The following is a 22,222-nucleotide window of genomic DNA, read 5'->3' on the forward strand; positions in this document are numbered from 1 at the left end:
AGGGGGATTGGATTTGGTCTAAATTTGAATCTTTTTTTAGTCTGGATACGCTCCTGAGGATTAGAGGGGTTAAGATAAGTAATAAGGAGGAAGATAGAGATAGTCATTGTTGGGCATTGACAAACAATGGGGCTTATACCTGCAAGTCTGCCTTTGAGGCTTTCAACCAAAATGGGACGGGTCCTCACTCTGAAGTTTGGAAAATCATTTGGGCTTTAAAAATTCCTTACCGTATTAGGAGCTTTCTATGGCTTGGTGTTAAGGATAGGATGCTCACTAATTCGGATAGAAATAGACGGCATCTGGTGGATTCAGGTGCTTGCAGCAGATGCAGAGGGCATGTTGAAACTATTTGTCATGCTCTTAGGGACTGTACTAGGAGTAAAGAGGTGTGGAGAAAAGTTCTCCCTCACCACCTGCTTTCTACTTTCTTGGCTCATTCTGATCATGACTGGTTTATTGATGGAGTTAGTGGGAAGTTATTGGCTAACCTTGAGCATGGTGATATTTTCTTTGCTATCGTCTGTCACCAGATTTGGAAGTGGAGGAATGAGGAGATCTTTGGAAAGAAAACTGTTTTTATTCCTAATTTAGTTGAGTTCTTATCGGAAAAATTATTCAATATTACTGATAGCTTCAAAGGAGATTCTCTTGCTAGGTCGACCCAGAAGAAGACTGTTCACCTCCTTGGTTGGTGCAGGCCTAGGGAAGGGGTGGTGAAATTAAACACGGATGGTTCTTGCCTTAAGGACGGTAAGATTGCTGCAAGAGGTGTTTTGAGAGATGATGGGGGTGCCTGGTTGTTTGGGTTTGCTCAGAATCTGCGCTTGGATTCGTCCTTTTCGGCTGAGCTTTGGGGATTTTTTCTGGCCTTAAACTTGCCAAGAGTCTGGGTTTGAAGAAGTTGATTGTAGAATCTGACAACCTTGAGGCTATCAAAATAATTTCCGATAATAATGCTATTTCTTTAAATAGCCAAAATATAATCAAAGGTATTAGAAGATTTTGCTCTTCTTTTGATTTCATAAATTTCAGCCATATCTTCAGAGAACAGAACCGGGTAGTGGATCGTTTGGCGGCTGCTGGTCATGAGGGGATGTTGGGTGTCACGACCTTTTCTTATCCTCCTGATTATCTTTCTTCTCTTCTTTTTGAAGATGTGGTGGGGTTAGCTTCCCTAGGCTAATCCCAGGCTAGGTTTTTGTTTTGTTTTTTTTTTCTTTTCCTGTTCCTACAAAAAAAAAATAAATTTAATATGCTAAAATCAATTTTTTTTAACATTTTATACCAACGGTAATATTTTGAAAACAATGGAAATTAAAAAAAACACTATGTATGAGATTGAGTTTGAAATGCTATATCAAAAAATTCAATACTCTCTCATTATATATATACAATTTGTATCTTTGTATAATCTCACAATTTCGCATTAAAATGTCTACCGATAGCAGTGAAGAATTTTCGGCACAAGCCCAAAGAATGATAGAAATGATGGAGGAAGATGATCTTGAGGATCTCCATATAATTGAACAACATATCCAGCAATCAGAACCTCGACGGAGGAAATATGTGAGACGTGATCGTGAAGAAGCTGCAGAGCGACTTTTCAATGATAGAGCAATGCACGACCAACTCAAATTAGATCTAGTAGAGCACATTTGGGAACGTTTCGGAATCACCGACCTAACTGTTTGATTATTGTATTAATTTAACGCATTATGTTTGTTTTTTTTTCAAATGTATTTTTTTATATTTATAATTTTTATTCAACGACCGAATTTAATATTTTTTAAATCAATTAAATAGATTAATCAAATCATTTATATTTACTCAAATAATATTTAATATTATTAAATAAATTAATATTAATAAACATTAATAATATAAAAAATGAATTAAAACAAAAATAATAATATGTTATGACGTGTGGGACCATCAAAGTAGGAGAAAGTATCTAACTACTAGAATATATTTTATAGAGAAAGTGTTTTAATATAGAAGGTGTTTTGTAACAGTGTTATTTGATGACGTGGATGGTATTTGAGTACGCAACCACTAGGGATGCTCTTACATCATTTTCCGATCCTACGACACCAAATTCAATTGGACTCGGACCACGTTTGTTTTAGTCGACATTTGGTATTGCATTTGCGCGGCTCAGTCTATCCAGTCCAGTCCTATGACACCAAGAGATATAATTTTTCGAAATTCACAAAATCCCTTCCAATTTCCCACCAATTCTGAAAAAGGAACACCAAATTGGAGGATACAGAGAGTTGATGGCTCCGGATCAATCTAGTTCGTCGCTCGATTCTTTGCTTTCATCGTTTAACACTCGAATCGCTGATCTTCAAGAACTCGTCATCGGCCGAAACAGTGAGTGATCGTTAATTTGTATTCATTTTGTTCTTCAATCGAGATAGAGATAGAAGTTATGCTTCAACTATGCTCTTTTCCTACCCGCGCAATGTATCCAGCGAGCAACGTCGCTGATCTCTGGCGGTGGATAGAAGGCAATGGAGCTGCAGGTACAATCTATCAAGGATCGGTTGCGTGAGGAAAATGAGCCTATTCCTGAAGCAAAGGTGTCAATTAGGATTGCTTGATGATAGTTCACATGTGGTCTGAAGCGAGATGACCACAGTTCCATTGAGAATATAGATTTTAAATTCGTTTCAAATTTCTTACCTCATTTATAATTAAAATTCTCGTTTGATTCTGCTGCTCGTAGTCGAAAGGCAACTCGTTTTTTTTTTCTTCTTCTTATCGACTGCACATCTGTTTTTTTCTAAAATTTTGAAAAGAAGGGAAAAATGGGAGAAGTTTTGCGAATCTATTTGGTGAATAAGTAATCTAAATTTGTTTTCATGGTTAATGGTGACTGAGTTGCGTATTGTCTTGTAATCAAGACACTCATTCATATTCCCTCACGTTTGCCTGGAAGAAAGACCTCAGTTAATTTTACATATAACACATAGTAATTGTATGATTGAGATGCATATAACACATTCTTAGGACCCCTTAAGTTATTGCAATACATATTTAGTTCCATATTAATTGATTAATGTTTATCTTTAGAAGGCAGTGGACCCTTAATTCTTTACAGCACGTCCTTTCTTCTTTGTAATTGTATGATTGAGATGCTGCTTTTGTAAATCAGTTTGCTGCCTGAAGGCCCTCCCTTATCATCATCCTGGATTTGGTTCTAAAATTAAGTATAAGCAGTATGATAGGGTGGAAGCAATGTATCTGAGCATTACACCCGGACAATGGTACATTCATCTCATGATTTTTTTTCTTTTTGTATTTATATAACTGTAAGGATGAAGCATTTTCTAAGATGTAAAGCTTGAAGAAAAGAAAAGAAATTGTAATCGAGAACTGTAATGCTTGTGCATATGCTTGGGTTTAGGACATAATACTCTAATAGAGAACTGTAAATGAACTTTTAATAAATCTACATACTCTAATACTCTTTGTAAAATCCATTGGCTGCAGATACATGAGAGGAAGGCTCACACTAGATAAGATCAATGCTGCTAGTAATGATATGGCAGCCAATGCTGAAGCGAACACAGCTTATTGTTGCCTCAAAGAAAAAGGTGATTAGTTAAATTTTCTTTCACTTCCATTTTGCAGATTCATTGTCTTGCTCCTACTCCTAACTTTATAACTTTTCTTTTTGTAGGAGGCAGACAATCTATGGGAAAGACCTTTGGTAGGTGGGACTTCACTTTTGTAATTTCTTCAAGTACTGGTGTTTCTTTGATGGCATAATGCAATTTTATGGCATTGCATAATCACTGCATTAGAGGGTGAATGGGTGATATAGATTAATCTATTAATACAAAACAACTACACACAAAAGCCCGTTTAACTTTTGTACGTTCAAACAGTTGGCATGATACAGGTGCATTTTATTACCTTTATTATGTTCCTATGTAGGGTTGTTAATTTCAACACGGTTTACACAGATGACATGATTGTCATTTTTATTGCATTTATATCACTTATAATCATGTGTAATATATAGATTACCTAACACCATTATGACATGACAATCCATTTTAACACCTCTCCTATGAATACCAGTTTTTCAATTTGTTTGCTGATGTTCTCTTATAACATGCAGGAAATCAGGGATATTGCTATGACAGAAACAGTAGACGGGAAACATTTTTTTCTTGAAACTGACATGAAAGGGCCATCATTGAAGCTTGACAATACTGGAAAATCTATACTGGCAGTAAGTACTCTATTTTGAGTTTTCCCTTTGATTCTTCTTTGAGTGAGAAAATTAAGGCAATTGAATAACTGCTAGAGATTCCCAAGTTGGCATATGGACTTCTAAATACAGGAGTTCATATCATCCCATGGTAAAAGGGTCTGAACTGGGCAAAGATCGAGCCTTTGCATGGAAATGAAAACAAATGCAGAAACTAAAATGGAAACCAAAAATGATGTTCGTAAAAAATATAGGAAATAGAAACGTGGGAAACATGTAAATAGTAGAAGATGAATTAGAAAATATTAGAGATTTATTGAACATGTGATTGGCATTGATTCACTTCTCATAACATAGTACATTATAGGAAAACGAGTTTCCAGTTTTTAAGAAATGAGTATATAATATCTTTAAATTACAGAGACTTGATCCGCAACGTTCCATACAAATTTCTCTGAAGAGTTTCAGTTTTGGAAATGTTCTTGTTCTCTTCTTTCTTTCTACTTTTTTATCCTCGTTTTTTCCCCTCTGCGTTAGTGTCTCTAATTTAGTTAAGGTCCAATAATTGTTTCGTCATCACTGCACAGTGACTGTGACAAACTTGAGCCTCTGTAACTGCATGCTCTAATAAGTTACCTATTATCTGAAGTCCTTGATGTGAAGGTTGACTTTTCATTACTACATTTGATTGGTGTACAAAATGCTACACCAATTTGAAATTTCTCTAATTGATTGAAATGGAACTTCGAATTTTAACACGTGCCTTTGATAATCTTTGATAATGATATTCATGACTCAGGAATATCTTTGGTATTAGAGATAATAATAAAAGTTATTTTTTGGCCTCTTAAACCAAGTGTTCAATTGGTTCCTTTGACATGGTATTATGATCTCTTAGACCAAGTGTTACATGGTTTTGTTATGTGCCCGCGAATAGGATCTCGTCACAGGTCTGTTCACTGGAAAATTCCCTTGATTTCCCTTGTTGCTCTTGTTCTTCGTAGAACCTAGTCAAAAATTATTCCCTCTTTATTCTATAAAGATCCCCTTTTAAAGAGGTACAATGATTCCTGATAACATAAAGTATCCTTCCCCAAATAGGATTCTAACAAAATAGGATTCTAAAGGATAAATACTAAAGATATTCCTAAATAACAAAAGACTCCTAATAAAAACACATTAATTTTCCTAAACAATAAATAATAAGACTCCTAAATACTAAAGACTCTTAAATAATAAAAAAAACCCTAAATAATATAACCTAAAAGAAGACTATCGTAACATGTCTGCCCTCTTCGACTAGAGCTTGTCCGCAAGCTCGAATTTAGGAAAGAATTCATATTTGTCATCCTCCTTCATCCTCCATTTCGTCCATTAAAAGACAGAAGAGTTTCTTACACTTATATCTTGGTGAGTAAAGTTCATCACAATTGAAACACAAACACAGCCCTCGAGCCCTGCGGTCTGCCATTTCAGTTTGGGACAACCTTTTGATTGGAGGCAGAGTGTTTTTACTCATGTTTGATGTTGTTGAGGTGTTACTCGCACAAGTCTTTTGATCGTTGACGGTGGTTTGAATCGAGGGTAATGACTTGAGCCCCTTTGGGACTACCCATGAAGAAGTGGTTTGCCTCATGCTTAATCCTTGGCTGATTAACAACTTTCTCTCAAAAGCCCTGGCAAATTAGACACTTTCATCAATTCTGGATAAAAATACCCTAACCTCCCCCAACCTCCTCTTTTTCATTTCTTTCAAATTCTTACAACAAAATTCAATAATTTAACCCAAAATTTAAGCATATTCATACATTGTTCAAGTTCATATAAGTATTCTTTCTTCATTTTACATACACATTATTCAAGTACGCAGTTGGTTAGTTGAATGTTTTCTCGTTGAACCCGTTATTTCCGATTTCCTCCATTTTTATCGCATCGATAGTTGCTCCTATCGCATATGTGACAACTGTTGTTGCACTTGTGATGAAATTCATCGCATCTGTGACAAATTTCGTCACAAATGCGACAAAAATTGAGGAAAATGGTGGAAGTTGAAACGATACGGTTACAAATGAAGAAAGAGGCAAGACCAGCGAGACGTATAAGCTACAATTTCTACTGGAAAGCTTCATCTGTTTTGTGTTTCCTTTCCAAAATTTAGAATACTCCAATAATCTCAAAATCGCTAACCAAACCGAACTCATCACACATATTCCTGAGATCACCAAATTCAAAGGACATTCATACAAATATTTCATATCTACTTTTGGTTTTTGCTGTGGCTCTCTTTGACTTTTTTTTATTTTGGTTTGGGATGGCGAAGAAGACGTTGAGAGTTTGAGGAAGAAGGTGAACTGAAATATGAGTATTCTTGTCCAAAGTGGATGAAAGTGTCTAATTTGGTAAGATGAAAGGGAAGTGTGTCAAATGTATTAATGAACCCCTTCAAATGGGCTAGATTAGTAATTAGCCCGTATTTTAAAGGTACATCTTAATAAAAACGCACAAGCTATACCGCCTAATCACCTCACCAGATGTAAACTTTAACACTGTCAAGACGTGTAAAAGAAAAAACAATAAAGACAACTCTCTCTAAACATGATTACATTAAGCACTTTCTCTCATATGTCTTTGTAGACTTTAGCATCAGAGTGTATATATAAGCTCACCTCATTGTAAGTCAACAGAAATCAAAGGTCTCGCAAGTCTAAACCTCCAATCAGATATCCATGTTATTTTTATTTTTTCAAAATTTGCATATATAACTATATATAAAAATTTATAACTTATTTTTTACTTTGAAAATTGTTTTTGATTCTCCCTAGACTATAAACAATTAGATCTCTCAATAGTATTATCATGATTTTTGTTAGTATCGGTATCATTTGATTTACTTAACGAGCAATGAAAAAACAATTGTGTAATAAAAATTCTATCGAGCCGAGCAACATGTTCTGTGAAAATGTGTAAGTATTTAGTTCATTTAATATAAGTAACATTTAAAATGATTAACTTTGAATAAAAAAAATTTAAAACAAAGGAATTTTATTAACTTAAGAACATTACAATAGTGAGGGCGAGCCTTGGCGCAACGGTAAAACGTTGTTGTCATGTGACCGAAGGCGGCCTCTTGCTAAAAAAAAATGGCAAGGGAAGGCTTGCCCCCAGTACACCACGTTACAAAAGCCATGCTCAGTGATAAATAATAGTGACTGCATCAATATTTGCTTTAAGACATCGTTGCTTAGTTTAGCGGCAGTGGACAGAGGAAGAAAGGAACCTTTCCAATAGCAGGTGTTGCACTGACACCAAATTCCCCACAACCTCATACAAAGCATGTGACATTCTTTGATAGTGTGCGACGTTATGAAACTCTCAAACCAATCCATGAAAAAATCAGTTCTGGGATATAATGATCTAGCCCCAACCCGTGCCATAATTAAGCGATGTAGTCACAATCCCCTTACATAAACCACACATTATCATTCATAATGTCTCTATTATGCAACACATCCTTAATTGATAAGAAATCTCAACAGATCCGTCAAACTAATATCTTAACGCAAGGCAGAATAGCAAGGACTAGAATTGGCCCTTTTATTTTCACTTTTACACGTTTCTTAGGATTGTCAAACAAAGGACTAGGATTCATATATATGATCCCATTCTCATTACGGATCTGATTTTCATCAATTTGTAGTTGAAACTTTCATCATTTACTTTGATTTTAACCACATAGTTCAGAAATAAGCATTCTCATTTTTCAACAATTAATTGTGAAGTAAAAGAAAAACGAGACTGAAGAATAGTCTTATCGTAGTGATTAGTGAAAGAGAGTGAAATATGAAGCAGCTTTGTTAGAACAAATAGGATTGAGAATGTCTGCTTTGTTAGACTTGGCGGATTAATGCAGACTTAAATGCACTACACTCCAAAGGAGATGAAATGCACTGTATTTTTCCAGATATGGGAGTTTGATTCGATTTAGATCTTATTACTCAGACTTTTATTTTAATTTATTGATTAATGAGTTTCTGTATATCATATTACTCAGACTTTTATTTTAATAAATATAATTATAGAGTTTCTGATTTTTTCAAATCAACTATTTAGTTTTTCGTGCAAAATTTTGTTAATTAAAAGATTTTTTTCTTTTCTTTTTGTAGATATCGTATAATTAAATGGTCGTAGATTAAAACCACTGCAAAAAATAATCTAACTAGCTGCTTGTTTGTTTTCATTTTTCGAAAATGTCTTTTGCCTTTCAATACTACTGGAGATAGAAATTGTTTGACAAAATTCCGATACAACTACTTTTAAAAAAAAAAGAAAAATAACTAATATCTACTATCTATCAGCAACAACAAACAGCAACTGAAACAAACGGACGCTAAATGAAATTAGACCTAATACATCACTAGCTCTCTGAACTTATCCATAAAAATAGATTGACTCCCTAAATTTTGGAAACGTCTCATCAGCTACTTGAACTTTATTATTTCATATAACCAACTCCCTAAACTTGTCCATGAAAGTAGATTAGCTCTGTGAACTTTATAAATGTCTCACCAACTTATTCCGTAACAACTAAATACAAAAACCTACTGAATAAATAAGTTTAGGGAGTTGTTTAGTGAACTAATCTACTTGTGATGTATTAGGCCATGAAGTTATTATAATAATGAGCGTGTGGATGATGTCCTATGAGTATTAAACTCTTTGTAGTATAACCTCTAAAGTTGGCCTATCGGAATTTTGACAAAAGGATTAAATAGTTGATCTTGAAAAGGTTAGGGACTCTACATTGTTTTTTTTTTCAAAATAAAGGATTGGCTAAAGCAATATGCAGAAAATCGGGGGCTAATAAATTGTTTACCAAGAAAAAACCAACATTCTCCATCTATATAAACCCTAAGCCTACTTCATTCAATTCACAACAACCCTTTAGCTTGAGATTAGAGTGTATTTCTTTCTACTTTGATCCAAAAATGACTTCCAAGTCAGTACCAAGCATTGCCCTTCTCCTTACCATTAACCTTGTCTTCTTCACTTTGGTTAGCTCAACAGATCATCAGACTACCCCTTCCACATCACCACCACCACCACCACCACCAAAGGCAGCGTCACCACCGGCAAAGGAAACATGCCCTATTGACACACTAAAGCTAGGTGTATGTGCTAATTTATTAAACGATTTACTTAGCCTTGTGATTGGTACACCATCAAAGACACCATGCTGCCCTCTTCTTGATGGTCTTGTTGATCTTGAAGCTCCCATTTGCCTTTGCACTGCTCTTAAGGCTAATGTTTTAGGTCTCAATCTTAATGTTCCTATCTCCTTGAGCTTGCTCTTGAATTTCTGTGGAAAGGATGTTCCTGCTGGATTTCAGTGTCCTTAATCTTTCAAATACTTCATCTTCCTTCCAATTTGAATCCCTGTTTAAGTTTTAGTTTGGTTTGTTATATCATTTCCTTGTTTCCATTATGGTTTTATAGTTGTAATTCGGTTTCTATGGCATTTCATTGGCCAGGGAACTAGAAATGGTGTACTTTTGACATTTAAAATAATGCCTACTCTTGTTGAATAATACTAGGCTGTATTTGTTTTTGAGATTGTACTTCTCATAATAAATAATATCTCAAAATTTAGTTCATTTCAAGAGATTATCACTTTCTATGGGGTTTTTTTTTGGATCCAAGCTATAAGAATTGTACAAATTGTTCTGGCTGCACTGCACCATTAATCCAGAATTCGGTCTAAGGGGTTGTTCACTGTTTCAGCTAAGACATCTTCACAGTTTCTAAAAATGTGCCATAAAACTTGTGCTTTGGAAAATGAAAGCATCATGAGATAAATTGATGAGTGCATATATAGTATAGATGATTCATGTTTGATACTGAAAAGGAAATGGGCATAGATAGCATAGATGATTCATGTCTGATACTGAAAAGGGAGTAAAGTTTTCCATAGTTGCTTCGCTTTTATACTTGTTTCTACTTGTGATTTTGTGCATCTCCTTAAAATCAAATTTTCCTTGAGAAAACTTATGCCCTGTCCACTCATCAAATAGCATATAAACTCTTCCAATTCTGTTTTGAAGATTTCTTTGGAATAGGACAAACTCTTCCTCAATTGCAGGTTGCTCATATTCATGGTGTCCATAATCATTCATATCGGTTATGAATACAATAGAATAACCAATTTGTTTTTTCACAAAAACAAATTTTGCAATTAACAAATCAGATATTAGTTGTGTGAATTGCTTAAGAGAAATCATGTAGAGATTTGCATGGAGGAGGTTCAAAAGACGTTCATTCATGGTGAAGCATGCATACTTTCTAACAATGATTACAATTTTGTGAAGAAATGTTTTTTGTTACAGGCTAAAATAAAAAGTGTGCAATTTTAGATGTAACTGGCACAAAAGAAGCCTATTGGAATTACATTACTAACACTTCTTGTCCAGATGTAACGGCACAAAAGAGTTGCAATTACATTACCAATATGTAACAAGCATAAACTAAGCCCGTTGCAAAATCTGTTTTTTTGTATCACGTACTTTGACATGCCCCTTACTAAAACATGTATTTTAACAGGTTTAGTAACTTTTCACAGTTTGTTACGGCGTCACCCGTTACTTGAACCCTTATTTTTTATAGTTATTTCTTTTCTCATCCCTTTTTAAGGATGTAAGAGCTCAAAAAGTTAATGAAGTTTGGAGCTAATATGCTAATCTTTAATTCGTTTTGAGCTAATTATTAGTTTTTTTTTTTTACTTTTTCTTTTCGAGAATAAAAAGTATTAATTGGAATAAGTTTTTAGCAGATGAGGAAGTTTTGCAAAGCATTAGAGAGCGAAGTTGAATATTATAGACACATGTTAAAGTCCGAAGATCCAGTTCAATCAATTAGGTAAATTTCAAATTAATGTACACCAATGAAATCTAGTAACGAAAAGTCAAGCATCAGGGTTCAAGGACTTTAGACTATAACTTAGTTACAGACGGTGGCGGAGCTAGGAATTTAGACTTGGGGTTTAGGCGTGTGGTTGATGATAAATTTTCAAAATCCAGCCCGTCAGGGCTGGGTAAAATTTTTCTAGCCTTTAACGCGTTGAAACTGTAAAATGTTATAATTTTTTAGAAACTAGGATTGAATTAATAGAAAATTAAATATGTTTACACTTTTAATGTTTTAACGAACACACCAAATTTAATTTTTATTATAATTATTGAAAAATAAACTTAAAATAAATAAAAACTTTCTACAACAACAACAACAACAAAGCCTTAGTCCCGAAATGATTCGGGGTCGGCTAACATGAACCATCATATAAAACCGTGAAATCAAGTCGTGTCAGCGACACAAATTCGCTCCCTCCACTCCGTCCTATCCACTACCATATTTTCCTCAATTCCCAGTAAACTCATATCACTCTCGATCACCCTCCTCCAAGTTTGCTTAGGTCTTCCCCTAGCCCTCACCACTACATCCCTTTGCGACTCTTCGGTTCTCCTAACCGGCGCATCAAGCGTTCTACGTCTCACGTGGCCAAACCACCTTAGTCGGTTTTCACTCATTTTATTCTCAATAGATGTGACCCCTACTTTTGTCCTAACTATTTCATTACTCACTCGATCCTTTCTCGTATGACCACACATCCATCTCAACATACGCATCTCCGCCACCGACATCTTATGGATGTGGCAGTGTTTCACTGCCCAACACTCCGTACCATATAACAATGCTGGTCTAATTGCCATCCGGTAGAATTTTCCCTTCAATCTATTAGGCATGCCGGGGTCACAAAGGAAACCCGTAGCACTCTTCCACTTCGACCAACCAGCTTTAATCCTATGAGCAACATCTCCATTTACTTCTCCATCCGTTTGGATAATAGATCCTAAATACCGGAAGCAATCCGAGGCCTGAACAACTCTCCCATCTAGGGTGATTGTCCCTGCCTCCCTACTCCTATGACCGCTAAACTTACACTCCAAATATTCTGTCTTCCTTCGGCTCAACTTAAAGCCTCTAGATTCTAGAGTTTGTCTCCATAGTTCCAACTTCCTCTCCACTCCTTCTTTCGTCTTATCAACCAACACAATATCATCTGCAAACAGCATGCACCATGGTATACCATCTTGAAGTGAACTTGTTAGTTCATCCATAACGATGGCAAAAAGAAATGGGCTTAGTGCGGAACCTTGATGCACTCCAATCGTAATAGGAAACTCTTCAGTCTTCCCAACACTAGTACGTACACTCGTGCATGCTCCCTCATACATGTCCTTTATGATGTCAATATATTTCCGCGAAATGCCTTTCCTTATCAAGGCCCACCAAAGTACTTCCCTTGGTACCTTATCATATGTTTTCTCCAAGTCAATGAAAACCATATGCAAGTCTTTCTTCTTATTTCGATAGTGCTCCATTAATTGTCTCATTAGATGGATGGCTTCCATAGTTGATCTTCCCGGCATAAAGCCAAACTGGTTTTCCGAGATCTTCACCGTCCTCCTTAGCCTTTGTTCGATCACTCGCTCCCAAAGTTTCATAGTGTGACTCATTAATTTGATTCCCCGATAGTTGGCACAATCTTGGACATCGCCTTTGTTCTTATACAAAGGGATTAAGATACTTTTCCTCCATTCCGATGGCATCTTATTGTTTCTCCAAATTTTGTTGAAGAACGTCGTCAACCATTCGATTCCTCTTTCTCCCAAACATCTCCAAATCTCAATAGGGATGCCATCAGGTCCTACTGCTTTCTTCAACTTCATCTTACTTAATGCCATTTTGACTTCACCCTTTTGAATTCTCCGCAGGCATTCATGATTTATCATATCGTGATGGATACTTATATCTCCAACATCTTGTCTGCGATCTCCATTAAATAAGTCATCAAAATAGGACATCCATCGTTCCTTGATATCCTTATCTCCAACTAGGACTTTCTGGTCCACATCCTTCACACATTTAACTTTTCCGAGATCTCGCGTCTTCCTATCTCTCATCCGAGCAATTCTATATATGTCTCTTTCCCCTTCTTTCGTATCCAATCTTGTATACAGATCCCGATTCACCTTTGCTCTAGCATCTCGTATGACCTTCTTTACTTCCCTTTTAGCCTCTTTGTATTTTTCGTAGTTCTCGTCACTCCTACATTTCCCCAATATTTTATAGGATTCTCGCTTACTCTTTACTGCTTGTATTTTTCGTAGTTCTCGTCACTCCAAAATAAAAACTTTCTAATAAAATAAAATGAGGTTAGGGAGAGTTGAACCTAGGGACCTCTAAAATAAAAGCATGTATCCTTAACCATTTCATCTATCTTTAAACATTGAAATAATACTACATAGAGTTAATATATATTAATTTTAGGGGGACTACAGGTGACAAAACGACCCATACTCAAGGGCGGAGCCCGTGGCTGGGGGGCTCCGGCCCCCCGAGCCCTGGGCTGGATCCGCCCCTGGTTACAGAGGCTGAAATTTGTTCCTATTATTTGTAGCTTATACCATCGTTGACAATGATTTGTTCCATGTCGACAAAGTTGAGAAAAAAAAAAAAGACTGAGAAGCAGCTATGTTAGGACAAATAGGATTGAGAATGTCTGCTTTGGTGGATTAATGCTGACTTAAATGCACAAAACTCCAAAGGAGATGAAATGAACTGTATTTTTCCAGCAATTGGAGTTTGATTTGATTCAAATCTTTGTGTGCTTACATGGTTGTTTTATCAAACACCTCTACACTCGTAAAAAAGAAGTGCTTAAATTACATTAGTCAACTTTTATATTTTTTAAATAAGACTTTTTCAAAATTAACTATTTCATTCCTTCTTCTAATTTTTTTTATAGAAAGACCATCTCTAGTAAAATTGAGAAGTTTATTGAACATTATCAAACATTAAAACAATTTATGATAAACGAATAAACTTGTCATTTTGTATGATAATTAACCTTTAAGTAACAGTATCCCGAGTAAGGAGTTAGTGAAAGTTCAATAATCCCCACTATTAAACTCTCACATTAATGAGAGTTTAAACTTGTAAAGCTGGTTGGTATTTATATTTGCGGACCTATGAATGAGCTTTAAAAAAAATTAAAAAGCCGCAGCATGCACTACCTTTTATTTTTTTTAAAAACAATTGGCTCATTTTTTGTATGGTGCATATCATATGATTGAGTAGTCGTAGAGTTTAATCAGTAAAAAAATGATCTAATAAAATGAAGTTTATTATACTAATGAAGTGTTTCAAGTATGGAAGGACCAAGTAGTTGACTAGTGTAATATGTTTGAAACTCAGGGACCAATAAATTATTTAGCAAGAAAAAACAAACATTCTCCATCTATATAAACCCGAACCCTACTTCATTCAATTCACAACTACCTTTTCTTTCTTTCTTTCTTTCTTTCTTTCTTTTTTCTTTCAGGTTGAGATATATCAGAGTGTCTTTCTTTCTACTTTGATCCAAAAATGGCTTCCAAGTCAGCAGCAAGCATTGCTCTTCTCCTTAGCATTAACCTTCTCTTCTTCACTTTGGTTAGCTCAACCAATCATCAGACTACTCCTTGCCCACCACCACCACCACAAAAAGCACCAAAAGCAGCATCACCACCACCGGCAAAGGAAACATGCCCTATTGACACACTAAAGCTAGGTGTATGTGCTAACTTATTAAATGGTTTACTTGGCCTTGTAATTGGTACACCATCAAAGACACAATGCTGTCCTCTTCTTGATGGTCTTGTTGATCTTGAAGCTCCCATTTGCCTTTGCACTGCCCTTAAGGCTAATATTTTAGGCATCAATCTTAATGTTCCTATCTCCTTGAGCTTGCTCTTGAATACCTGTGGAAAGGACGTTCCTGCTGGATTTCAATGTCCTTAATCTTTCAAATTTGAATTTCAATCCCTGTATGTGTCTTGGTTTGGTTTGCTTTATCATTTCCTTGTTTCCATTATGGTTTTATAGTTGTAATTGTTCTTTTTAGTTCGATTTACATGGCATTTCATTGGCCAGGAAACTAGAAATTGTGTACTTTTGACATTTAAAATAATGCCTACCGTTGTTGAATAATACTCAAGGTGTATTTGTTTTTGAGGTTGTACTTCTCATAATAAATAATATCTCAAATTTAGTTCATTTCAAGAGATTATCACTTTTTATGCGTCTTGGATCCAAACTATAAGAATTGTGCAAATTGTTCTGGCTGCACCCATTAATCAAGAATTCGGTCTAAGGGGTTGTTCACTGTTTCAGTTAAGGACATCTTCACAATTTCTAAAAATGTGCCATAAAACTTGTATTTTGGAAAATGAAAGCATCTTGAGATAAATTGGTAAGTGCATATATAGCACAGATGATTCATGTCTGATACTGAAAAGGAAAAGGGAATATATAGCATAGATGATTTATGTCTATACTGAAAAGAGAGTAAAGTTGTCTATAGTTGCTTCACTTTCATACTTGTGATTTTGAGCGATTGTTTCCTTTCTTTGTTTTTTCCCGTATAAGTCCTTGGTTTGGTGCTGTGCTTTATGTGATACTATGTCTATGTACCAATGAAAGGAGTAGTAAGTTTGAACTATCTAGGAATAAGGTCCTTCTAGGAATTGAGTTTCTAAACATTTGTAGCAATTTGCTAAAAAAATAATAATATTATGATAATATAATTATATATAATTTCATTACTACAAAATGAAATTTAGTCGTAGCAAGTTTTTATAAATAGCTCTAAACCACGGCTCTGCACAAACCCTTTCCATTCTGTTTTGAAGACTTCTTTGGAGTAGGATTACAGACTATCACTTTAAACTCACTATGTATGCTTTATCAAATTTAGCAAACCTTTTTAACTTTACAGACAATTTGGAAATGATGTGCCACAAACAGAATCAGTGAGTTGTGTTAGGAATTACATATTCTTGAACTTATGCTCTCATACTAATCTGTAAGTATTGCACGAGGTTGTCGTCCCATTGCTGCTATCCAAGTGGAGAAAATCTACTTTGAAAGTATCAATATCTTCATTAGTCAATTAAGAACAACCTAATACAATCGATTGGCTATTAATGCCTACAAATGTAGCAAATGACATTTTGTACCAGTTGACAAGATAAGTTGTGTCAAAGGTCACAACATCATTAAATCTTTCAAAAGCTGCCTTTGAATTAGGATGAATCCACAAAACCTTCTTCAAATTTCCTTCATCATCCTTTCGAATTAGATGGAACAAGTCCTTATCTTTCTCCTACATACCCAAGAGCATTTTGTTTATTGCTTCAACATCATCATCACCGAGCCTTAGCTTCCTTCTACTTTTAACGAAGTTTCTGCAATCTCTTTGTAAGAAACCTGTGTTTTGTTGTCCACCATTTTGAACTTCCAACCATCTGTTGCTTGTCCTTAACCCTGCTATATCAAACGCTTCCAGTTACCTCTTATCTTGGGTAGTCAGATTCCTTTGGCTATACATCATTCTAATCATGTCTGGAATCAACTCGTGGTTATGTTCAGGTACTACTTGAGTAACTTTGTAAACACCATTGTTGTTTAATGCTCTTTCTTGCTGGGCAGCCTATCCTTTTAGTCTTTTCTGATCTTCCGATTTCCTTCTTTTATCATGGCTGAGTGTCCTATATTTGATGAATGACTTGAAAATACATAAACATTTTACCTTACCAAATTCTTTGTGTGCACTCTTGAGTACCCAACGAGTTCAGTCACAACGTTATTCACTCGATATTTGATAGTTGAATTTTTCTTGCCCAGGAAATCCACACCAAGACTCTAATTCAACGGTACAATGCTAAAGCACAAAGGGCTCTTTTGAAAATTCACCTGAAGTTTCAAGTTGAAAAACTCAAAACAAAGGTCTCTTGTTGTTATGTTATTGGTAATGAGAGTCTTCTCTTAGGGCGGCTATTGATCCATAACACCCGTCCAAGGATTGAAAACTCAGATATTTTATACCTACATCTAGACACACTACCGCGTTTGTGTTGTTATTTGCTTCGATGTAATCTTCGCTTAGCAAACCACCATCTTCCAAATTAGCATGATTAACCTTCAGTATCATATTCATGGTTTCCTGATTCACTATTATTAACCTCGTCATTATCACTTATAAAATGTGTATTGTCATTTTCTATTGATATTCCAAACAAGTCATTCATTGAAATCTCAATTGTTGTTTGCTCATATTCCTCCATTGCGGGTTGCTCATATTCGTGGTATCCTGAATCATCCATCTCGGTTATGAATACAACAAAACAACCAATTTGTTTTTTCACAAAAATAAATCTTCTAATTAACAAATCAGATATTGGTTATGCGAATTGCTTAAGAGAAATCATGTTGAGATTTGAATGGAGGAGGTTCGAAAGATGTTCATTGATGATGAAGCATGCATACAATATTTACAATTTTCAAGAATAAATGTTTTTTGTAACAGGCTAAAGTAAAAAGCGCATTGCAATTATACTTAGATGTAACTGTACAAAAAAAAAAAAAAAGCGCGTTGCAATTACAATACTAACTTTTGACAAGCTTAACACTTCTTGTCCTGATGTAACGACACAAAAGAGTTGCAATTGCATTATGAATATGCAACAAAAATAAGCTAAGACTGTTGCCATTTTTTTTGTATCACGTACTTCAACATGCCTGTTACTAAAACATGTATTTTAACAGGTTTGGTAATTTTTCACAGTTTGTAACAACCTTATCCGTTACTTAAACTTCAATTTTTTTTTTTACGACTATTGCTTTTCTCACTCCTTTCTTAAAGGTGTAAAGGGTCAAAAAGTTAATAAGGTTTGGGGTTAACAAGCCAATCTTTAATTTGTTTTCATTCAATTATATTAATTTTTTTTTTTTTAAGAATAGAGAGTATTAATTGAAATAGGTTTTTTTTGTGGATGCAGAAGTTCTGCAAATGTTAGAGAGGGAAGTTGAATATTAAAACACATGTTAAAAGTCGAAGATCCATTTCACAATTAGGTAAATTTCAAATTAATGTACACCGATGAAATAAGAGAAAATTATAAAACTGGGTCAAATGGAAGACCCATTTAAATTTTTAACCCACTTACTCAACATACTACATATCTAAACTATATTTGTGTGATTTTTCCAAAATACCTTCACCATTTCATCTTCCTCCTTCCCCCTTCTCTTCCTTATGCGAACGGTTGCTTTCCCAGACCTTTGATCTTCCTCACTTCCTTTAAATTTTGCGAAATTTGCACCATTTCTCCACATCACCATGTATTTCGCTTCTCCCTCTGTTCATCTCTTGATTCTTCTTCCTAATCCCAGAAAACGAAGTCATGGTTCTTCATCTTTCTGTTCCTGCTCGTTTCTTGGTTTCTTTCTTCCTGTGACCATCTTAGAAATGGTTATTCTACGTTATTTTCATCGTTTTTCCCAGTTTATCATATTGTTATTGACGATTTTAATGGTGAAAGGCGCGAAAAATGTAAGTATCTACTGTTTTGTTCTGCGTTTTTCCAGAAAATTACTTCGCGTAATCTGGTTTCGCGAAGATCTGCGATGAGAAAGAGCTTGAAACTTGACGATCTACTTCGTGAATCGATGATTTCGCGAAGTCTGCGAGTAGAAACGTTCATGATTTTTCACTCGCAGACTTCGCGTAATCCGTTTTCGCGAAGTAGATCGTCACGTTTCAGACCTCGCAGACGTCGCGAAATCATCGATTCGCGAAGTAAAATCATCCTCTTCCCCCGCACATTTATATTCGAATGCTTCTCGAATCCTCATTTTGCGAAGCCAAATCGTCATTTTTTCTGCCTAACACGATTAAATTTTTCTGAAGGTTTTCTGAAGGTGGTTGAATACATAACATCCCTTTCTGGAAGGCGTCGTACTGGGGTGTAGGAGAGATGACTTTCCTTCATGTATAGGGAGAAATTCTCATCAAGATTGGTCACATTCACTTTAAAATGATTAGTTAGGAGTTATTGTGCCAATCTTGTACCATGAGACACATCCATCCCAAAAGGTCTGGACTTCCATTTCTCATCCCAAAAGGTCTGGACTTCCAATACAGGGAGAAATTTCCGTCCAGATTCATCACGTTCGCTTTAAAATGATTTGTTAGGAGTTTATTATGACAATCTTGTTGTAGATTTTGATAATGTTATGATTTTAATGTTGTTATTGTGACAATCTTGTTGTAAATTTTGATAATGTTATAATTTTAATGTTGGAATCCTTGTTGGTGTGCCTTTTTGTTGTTACATACCACTTTGCAAAAACACGTTAACCCAAACATTATCTTCGCAAACTTCGCATATCGTGAAATCTGCGAAGTCAGATGGGAGGGAGACAGACACGACGTAAAATTACAAACATATTAAGGGTATTTTGGGAAAGTCACACAAACATAGTCTAGATATGTAATAGGTTGAGTAAATGGGTTAAAAATGTAATGGGTCTCCCATTTGACCTAATTTTGTAATATTCCCATGAAATAATTAATTAAAAGTAGTATGAGTGTTCAAGCACTTCATACTATAAGTAGATGATAAAACTAGATGATAAAACGTCATCCTCCAGTAGTTGACAATGATGAAGATATTTATTTTTGTAGCTTATACCATAGTTGACAATGATTTTGTTCCATGTCGACAAAGTTCAGAAAAAAGGTGATTACTGAAATAGGAAGAAGCTTAGTTAGGACAAATAAGATTGAGAATGTCTGCTTTGGCGGATTAATGCTGACAAATGCACAAAACTCCAAAGGACATGAAATCACAGCAATAGGAGTTTGATTTGATTCAGATCTTTGTGTGCTTACATGGTTGTTTTATCAAACACTTCTACACTTGTAAAATAGGGTGCTTAAATTACATTAGTCAATTTTTTTTTTTTTTTTTTTAATAAGACTTTTTCAAAATTAACTATTTACTTGGTTCATCTATCTGTTAGTTAAGAGTAAAATTGTATACAAAAAGCATCTCTAGTAAAACAATAAATTTATCAAACATAATGAAACATTAAAACTTGTGATAGATGAGTAAACTTATCATTTTACATTAAATTGAACTTTTGAAGGGTTAGTGAAAGTTCAATATATTAAGCTCTCATATTTACGAGAGTTTAAACTTCTTAAGCCAGTTGGTATTTATATTTGCTAACCTGTTAATAAACAAGAACAACAACAAAGCTTTAGTCTTCAAATGATTTGGGATCGGCTAATATGATCCATCATACGAAACAGATATTCATATGTTGGTTCATGTCCATAAGATGTGGTTAAGTTTTACGCTGGCCGCCACAAACCTACCGCAACCCTCCTCCTTTATCCGGGTTTGGGACCCGCTATAAATGCCACCAAGTGACCTTTAGAGACGGAGTTTATTTGCTAACCTGTTATTTGCTAACCTGACTTAAATGCACAAAACTCCAAAGGAGATGAAATGAACTGTTATTTAGATCTTGTGTTGCTTACAAATTCTTTTAATTTATTGATGAATGAGTTTCTGTATATTATATTAGTCAGACTTTTATTTTAATAAATACATTATAGAATTTCTGAGTTTTTCAAATCAACTATTTAATATTTTCAAATCTACTATTTATTTAGTTTTTCGTCCAAAATTTTGTTAATTAAAAGATACCTTATAATTATCCAATATCAAAAAATAAAAAAAGATACCTTATAATTGAATGGTTATATAACCAACACAAAAATAGTCTAGCAAAATGAAGTTATTATAATAATGATGTGTGATGATGTGCTATAAGTTATGAAGCACATAAACTTTTCATGACATGCGTTTCCTCTTTTCCGGCAGATGTGGGAAAGGGAAACTGATACGAAACGTTTCCGTGCAACATAGGCTATGAGTATTAAACTCTTTGTAGTATAACCACTAAAGTTGGCTTATCAGAATTTTAGACAAAAGGATTAAGTAGTTGATCTTGAAAACGTTAGGGACTCAATAATGTATTTTTAAAAATAAAGGACTGGCTAATGCAATATGTAGAAAATACTGAGACTAATAAATTGTTTACCAAGAAAAAACCAACATTCTCCATCTATATAAACCCTAAGCCTACTTCATTCAATTCACAACAACCCTTTAGCTTGAGATTAGAGTGGCTTTCTTTCTACTTTGATCCAAAAATGACTTCCAAGTCAGTAGCAAGCATTGCCCTTCTCCTTACCATTAACCTTGTCTTCTTCACTTTGGTTAGCTCAACCAATCATCAGACTACCCCTTCCGCATCACCACCACCACCACCACCCAAAGCAGCGTCACCACCGGCAAAGGAAACATGCCCTATTAACACACTAAAGCTAGGTGTATGTGCTAACTTATTAAACGATTTGCTTAGCCTTGTGATTGGTACACCATCAAAGACACCATGCTGCCCTCTTCTTGATGGTCTTGTTGATCTTGAAGCTCCCATTTGCCTTTGCACTGCTCTTAAGGCTAATGTTTTAGGTCTCAATCTTAATGTTCCTATCTCCTTGAGCTTGCTCTTGAATTTCTGTGGAAAGGATGTTCCTGCTGGATTTCAGTGTCCTTAATCTTTCAAATACTTCATCTTCCTTCCAATTTGAATCCCTGTTTAAGTTTTAGTTTGGTTTGTTATATCATTTCCCTGTTTCCATTATGGTTTTATAGTTGTAATTGTTCTTTTTAGTTCGATTTATATGGCATTTCATTGGCCAAGGAACTAGAAATTGTGCAGTTTTGACATTTAAAATAATGCCTACTCTTGTTGAATAATACTTAGGCTGTATTTGTTTTTTAAGATTGTACTTCTCACTATAAATAATATCTGAAATTTAGTTCATTTCAAGAGATTATCACTTTTTATGGGTCGTTTTGGATCCAAACTATAAGAATTGTACAAATTATTCTGGCTGCACCACCTTCACAGTTTCTAAAAATGTGCCATAAAACTTCTACTTTGGAAAATGAAAGCATCATGAGATAAATTGATAAGTGCATATAT

At 34.9% G+C, this 22,222-nt stretch overlaps 3 protein-coding genes across 7 annotated transcripts; all 3 read left to right on the forward strand.

The window, feature by feature from the left end:
- The first annotated feature begins 2,124 nt into the window (after positions 1 to 2,124).
- Positions 2,125 to 19,463, forward strand: LOC136216701 (pEARLI1-like lipid transfer protein 1). Of its 5 annotated transcripts, XM_066003255.1 has the most exons (8): positions 2,125 to 2,376; positions 2,478 to 2,585; positions 3,161 to 3,272; positions 3,499 to 3,602; positions 3,689 to 3,718; positions 4,133 to 4,246; positions 17,003 to 18,710; positions 19,068 to 19,463. In XM_066003255.1, the coding sequence occupies exons 4-7, from the start codon at positions 3,534 to 3,536 to the stop codon at positions 17,285 to 17,287; spliced, it is 498 nt and encodes a 165-aa protein (XP_065859327.1). In that variant the 5' UTR covers positions 2,125 to 2,376; positions 2,478 to 2,585; positions 3,161 to 3,272; positions 3,499 to 3,533; the 3' UTR covers positions 17,288 to 18,710; positions 19,068 to 19,463. The 5 variants fall into 5 exon arrangements, with proteins under 5 accessions (XP_065859327.1, XP_065859329.1, XP_065859328.1 ...); XM_066003257.1 differs by lacking the exons at positions 2,478 to 2,585; positions 17,003 to 18,710; positions 19,068 to 19,463 and adding an exon at positions 14,661 to 16,986 and having other exon boundaries at positions 3,689 to 3,722; XM_066003256.1 differs by lacking the exons at positions 2,478 to 2,585; positions 17,003 to 18,710; positions 19,068 to 19,463 and adding an exon at positions 14,661 to 16,986.
- LOC136216702 (14 kDa proline-rich protein DC2.15-like) lies at positions 4,262 to 10,288 on the forward strand. Its single transcript, XM_066003260.1, has one exon. The coding sequence runs from the start codon at positions 9,211 to 9,213 to the stop codon at positions 9,619 to 9,621; it is 411 nt and encodes a 136-aa protein (XP_065859332.1). The 5' UTR covers positions 4,262 to 9,210; the 3' UTR covers positions 9,622 to 10,288.
- Positions 19,464 to 21,316: 1,853 nt separating the features above from the next.
- Positions 21,317 to 22,094, forward strand: LOC136220357 (14 kDa proline-rich protein DC2.15-like). Its single transcript, XM_066008165.1, has one exon. The coding sequence runs from the start codon at positions 21,384 to 21,386 to the stop codon at positions 21,789 to 21,791; it is 408 nt and encodes a 135-aa protein (XP_065864237.1). The 5' UTR covers positions 21,317 to 21,383; the 3' UTR covers positions 21,792 to 22,094.
- The last annotated feature ends 128 nt before the right edge of the window (positions 22,095 to 22,222 follow it).

The sequence above is a fragment of the Euphorbia lathyris genome, chromosome 2 (assembly GCF_963576675.1).
Source record: "Euphorbia lathyris chromosome 2, ddEupLath1.1, whole genome shotgun sequence".
Lineage (NCBI taxonomy): Eukaryota > Viridiplantae > Streptophyta > Magnoliopsida > Malpighiales > Euphorbiaceae > Euphorbia > Euphorbia lathyris.